The sequence below is a fragment of the Gavialis gangeticus genome, unplaced genomic scaffold, assembly GCF_001723915.1.
Source record: "Gavialis gangeticus isolate Ggan-Ray unplaced genomic scaffold, GavGan_comp1, whole genome shotgun sequence".
Classification (NCBI taxonomy): domain Eukaryota; kingdom Metazoa; phylum Chordata; order Crocodylia; family Gavialidae; genus Gavialis; species Gavialis gangeticus.
The window spans coordinates 129178929-129183727 of record NW_017728992.1 but is presented as its reverse complement, the minus strand read 5'-3'; the positions used below and the strand labels follow the sequence as shown (position 1 = coordinate 129183727).

The following is a 4799-nucleotide window of genomic DNA, read 5'->3' as shown; positions in this document are numbered from 1 at the left end:
AAAAAAATAAAATGAAGAATGGAATAACATCAAGTATGTGCAAAGAAAGAAACAGAAGAGAATTAGAAAGTAAATAAAAATTTGTAGAGAAGAGAGATTATAAACGCTCCAGTCAAAGTATAAGACTTTACAAAAAAGTTAAACTGAAAAATATACCTAAATAAAAATAACTTTACTCAACAAAATAAAAACTGAATTTGTGTCTGTCTCATATTCAAGAGGTCTTCTAGTAAACACAGCTTAACACACAACTTTAGACTTCAAGTAAGTATTTTGATTTATTCTTTGTGTACTCCATGAATTCACTACATCATCCTTTATTACACAAATAAATTAAACACAAATATTATTAATTCATTTAACCAAAGTGATCCAAGTACAGAGTCCAGTTTAAAAAAAAATATAGCTGCTTTATCTTTTGCCTTTTTAGGCTTGTCAAGAGATTTAGCTCATTTGCTTGTGGTCCTATGAACCATGCCATAGGACTACTTGTGCCAAGGGGCAAACAAACAAAACAAAGAACTCCCCAAAAACTTCTTGCGTTTCCATCCCCAAGTGGGAGAAAAATCTCTGGCAGCAAATGGAATGGACATTCCACCTGAAATACTGCTCCAACAGACAGCCTCATGCTGTCTGTCTCTTCTCCTCCCCCAAGACTGGCTAACAGACATTATTAGCCCAGGACTTAAACTGAGTAATGCTTACAACAAAGGATATTCTCTCTCAAGTTTTCAGACAGCAAACAAGATATTGTAAAGGCAGTGAAAGAAACTTAATGTGATTGAACTATTATGATGCTCTTATAAGAATGCAAAGTATGAACATTTTTTTCTGCAATACTTAAAGTTCTATAAGATAATTAACTATTATCCACGCCTAAAAACTACTGCATATAAAAAGTATACCATACCTAGTGGACAGCTCTCTTGATTATTTGGTGGTATATTTTCTTTAGCCATAGAGATTAACATTTTGCTGGTCTCAGAAAGCTGTTCTGAACCTTTGCTCTGAAAAGAAAAAGTGCATTTTGCTTGAATAGGTAAGAGAAATAGCTATAAAATCACTTGCAGGAACATTATTTAATTTTTAATTTGAAAGCAGAGAGATCCGAGTTTAAATACATGCAACACAGCAAGGAGTTCACCATCATTATATACAAGAAGGAGCTCTTGTATTAATTCAAGAACTACTGTTGTATTTGATTTCCACCAGCACTTGTAGTCTGTGAAATATTTGGGAATCAAACAATTCATGTGCCCTTTATTCTTCTTAACAAGAAAGATCTGGTCCGTGCTATTAGTCAGTATGGTCAGTCATCTAGTTAAAAAAAAATCCAGATATGGTGGGGCAAGGTCAGAGTATCAGCCCCACAGCTCATGCGGAGTGAAAATACAGCTTTCAATGCAGCAGAATTATCTTCCTGCTTCCTATAACTGGTCTAAGCAGGCAAGATGAAGACAAAAGCCTGCCTGCTCTTTTAATACCTTGAAAAATTAGTGTCATGGGTACATAAACAAAGAAAAGTTGATGGCCAAGTAGGATGCACCAAGCAGGAAATTAATAGCTTGGGGCTCAACAGGAGTTAGGAAAACTGAACACAGGGTGACTAATGCAATGGTTCTCAACCTTTTTTAGACTTCAAACACTCTTCACTGGACTCAAAAACACCCCTCCATAACTTTTATCAGTTGAGGGGTACACAATTTCAAAACTACTGTACTTTCCAAGACAACCCTGAATGCAAGATGACCCCCCAATAATTAGATTTTATACATGGAAAATTTATAAATTTGTTATATAATTTTCCACGTATAGAATCTAATTATTGGAAGATCATCGTAAATTTGTTCCTACCAGCATTGCACCTGGGAAAGCAGCTGTGAGGGGTACATGGTGGGGAGGGGGAAGGCTGTGGGCTGGCACATGGTAGGACAGGCAGTAGGGAGGCAGTAAGGGGATAGGCAATGTGGAGGCAGTGGTGCCAGGCACTGGGGAGGGGCAGATGGTGGTGGGGCGGAAGCAGACAGTTTGCCCTCTACCGCCTGTCACCCTCCCACACTTCTCCCCTCCTTGTGCCTGCCTCCCACAGCCCTCCTATCTCCCCAGTGTACCACTCCTTCCCCCACAACCTTGGAAACCTGCTTCCTTCCCCCATCTCCCCCATCCCATTGCCTCTGATCCCCACCCACCTCTTCTCCCCTCCTGCTGCCATTTACCCTTGCATCAGCAAGCTCCATTCATTCTCCAGTCTCCTGCTATATGGCTGGGCTAGAGCCATGTTTTGTGCCCCAGGCTGGAGTGAGGATGGAGTCTGTTGGCAACAGAGAAAGGGCAAGCAGCAAGGGGAAGACGGGGGCTGCAGAGGTTCTGGGGGAGGGAGACAAGGGAAGAGGGACATGGACCTGGGGCTGTGCGGGGCAAAACCAGTGCAGTGAATGACAGGGGGAGGAGGGGTTGAGGCCTGAGGCTGCAGGAATGGGAAACAGGCAGGAGGTTGAGAACCATTAGACTAGCAAGATAATAATACACCAAAGCAGAATGGAAGGGAAAGAAGAAAAAGGATTACCACGTCTCAGAGACTAATTCAAGAAACAGAACTGTGACTATTTTTCTGGAAGGGTAAAAGAAGGGTAGTCTGAGGATATGGATCCCAGACTTAGAAACAATCCTACCCAGGACAATAAGAATGTTTAATTAGAAGCAAGAGCTTATAGTTCAGTGTCTCTGGCTACCAGCCTATGAACATCAAAATTCAATAGGCTGATGGCTGAAAGAAATGCAGCACAGCCTACCAATCTTCACAGCTGAACACATTTAATACCCAAGTCTGAGGAGAAATTAGATTTGCCAATGCCCTCCCATGCACAGATGTAAAAAAATCTTATAAAAAATTAGCTTTTATGAGCACATCAAAAGCAGACTTTAAAAAAAAAGTTTAAAATTCAAGCAGTTAAATTCTCTTACCCTCATTTCCATATAAGGAGGATCATTTTCAAGTTCTGCTTTGTCTTGTGCCAACTTGGCCTTTTGCTCTTCAATAAACTGGTCCAAGATATCTGACATCGTTTCTTAGATTCCTAGGAGAGAAACACAGCTTCAGAATGACGCAATTCTTCACCAGGAGGAACTGGAGTTTACAAAAAGTTAAATTATTAACAACCTTAAACAACTCAATTTAGTCATCAAATTATTGCGTATACCAGATAAAGCAACGTATGCTTGAAAATCTTGGTTAGCTTAGCTTTAGAGAAAACCTCCCTGGAGATAACTGACCTAAAGCAGTGGTGCCCATCCTTTTTTGCCCCACAGGTGGATAGGCAGTGCCCAGTCCTGACCTGGACATGCAGGGAGGAGGGGGCGTGACCTGATCCTAACCCAGCTGTATGAAGCTTGAGAAACTGGCAGCATGGGAAGGTGGTAGTAATAATTGCCACTGCTCCCCCGCTGCCAAATTTCCTGATCTGTGGGGAGCCCCACAGCCCAGATGCAATGGCTCCATGTGCTAGTTTTGGCCCAAAGCCCAGGGGTTGAGCACCCCTGACCTAATGCATAGCAACCTTTAGAATTTCTCCTCCGAGAGAAGCAAAAGATCCTGTAAGACAATGCCAATAATTTTCTGAATATAGTACTCTTTTTTTCTACATAGGTTATTATTATAGAACTAGCCAGTTGCCTGTCAAAAATAACCAAGGGGGAAGGGAAGGGGGGGGGAGACACAACACACAGAGACTGATTCATGACAGCTGAAAAATAACAAGGCAAATGGAAAAAATAAAGTTAGCACACAGTGTACCAAGATAAGCAAATAAAGGTCTGAAATTAAGAGAAATCTGCCTGCTGAGTTACAGTAAAACGTTAGTATAACATACTGGTATGGGGAAGTTATTCTTTAAATTAGTAAACAGTCCTCAAATGAGGCAGATCTAGGGCAACCCAGTTACAAACCTTTGTGGTAATACAGGAAGATCAATTCCAAAAATAAATTCCCCATCTGATTGTCCTAAATCATTCTCATTGACTTTGCACACTGAAAGTCAAAGGAAACCTAAAAGAGAATATATGCTGTTAGGCACAGGCTATATTACTTTTGGAGAAGCAATTTTACAGAAGGATTGCTGAACATTATTAATATTATGAAAAGAAAAAGGGATTTTTTCACAATAAGCTCCACACTTGCTCACATCAGCTACCTACTGAAGCCTACTCACTTGCAAGAATAACATATATCAAGTCATACACCAAAAAAGGTTGCTTCCATAGCTCACTGGACTGTGGCAACTGAATTTATGACCTTCAGTTCCACATGTATACACTCTGGAATTGTTTCCAAACCCTATTTGGAGACATTTTTTTAAGTTAGGGAAAGAATGATAGTAAGATCTGCAAGCGTCTTTCTCACTCCAAAATAGATAGTATAATGAGCTATCTATAATTATATTTTTTACTTTTATCAGATACTGATCCTAAACAATATGAAACATTAAGGAAAAACCAAGGCAAAATGCCTATTAAGATTTATTTTTACTATACAAAAATTCAATTAATGTGAAGAAAGCTCAAAATTCTACTTGTAGTAAAATACTGTACCTAAGCAGACTAACAGAAATACTGTTAATTCAGTATGCTACCTTTAACATGGCTATAAGGCAAGAAGCACTAACAGAATTTTGCTAAGGAGATAACTAGATATTTTATGCCACTGTTTTTTGCTTGAGAAGATCTTTTAAAATGTGCATTTTGCTTGAGAAGAGCTTTTTGCCTGAGAAGATCTTTTAAAATGTGCATGGATTCAAAGTTTG

At 39.6% G+C, this 4799-nt stretch overlaps 1 protein-coding gene across 3 annotated transcripts in view; it reads right to left on the bottom strand.

Annotated features, from left to right (window-relative positions):
- The window catches only part of CSPP1 (centrosome and spindle pole associated protein 1), a 154345-nt gene extending 149915 nt beyond the window's left edge, over nucleotides 1-4430 (bottom strand). For all 3 annotated transcript variants that reach the window (XM_019527760.1, XM_019527762.1, XM_019527761.1), the window contains exons 1-3: nucleotides 3946-4430; nucleotides 2965-3077; nucleotides 911-1007 (exon numbers count right to left, since the gene is read on the bottom strand). In XM_019527760.1, the coding sequence (XP_019383305.1) occupies nucleotides 911-1007; nucleotides 2965-3063 (196 nt within the window). In that variant the 5' untranslated portion in view covers nucleotides 3064-3077; nucleotides 3946-4430. The remainder of the gene's footprint in view (nucleotides 1-910; nucleotides 1008-2964; nucleotides 3078-3945) is intronic.
- Nucleotides 4431-4799: the final 369 nt, after the last annotated feature.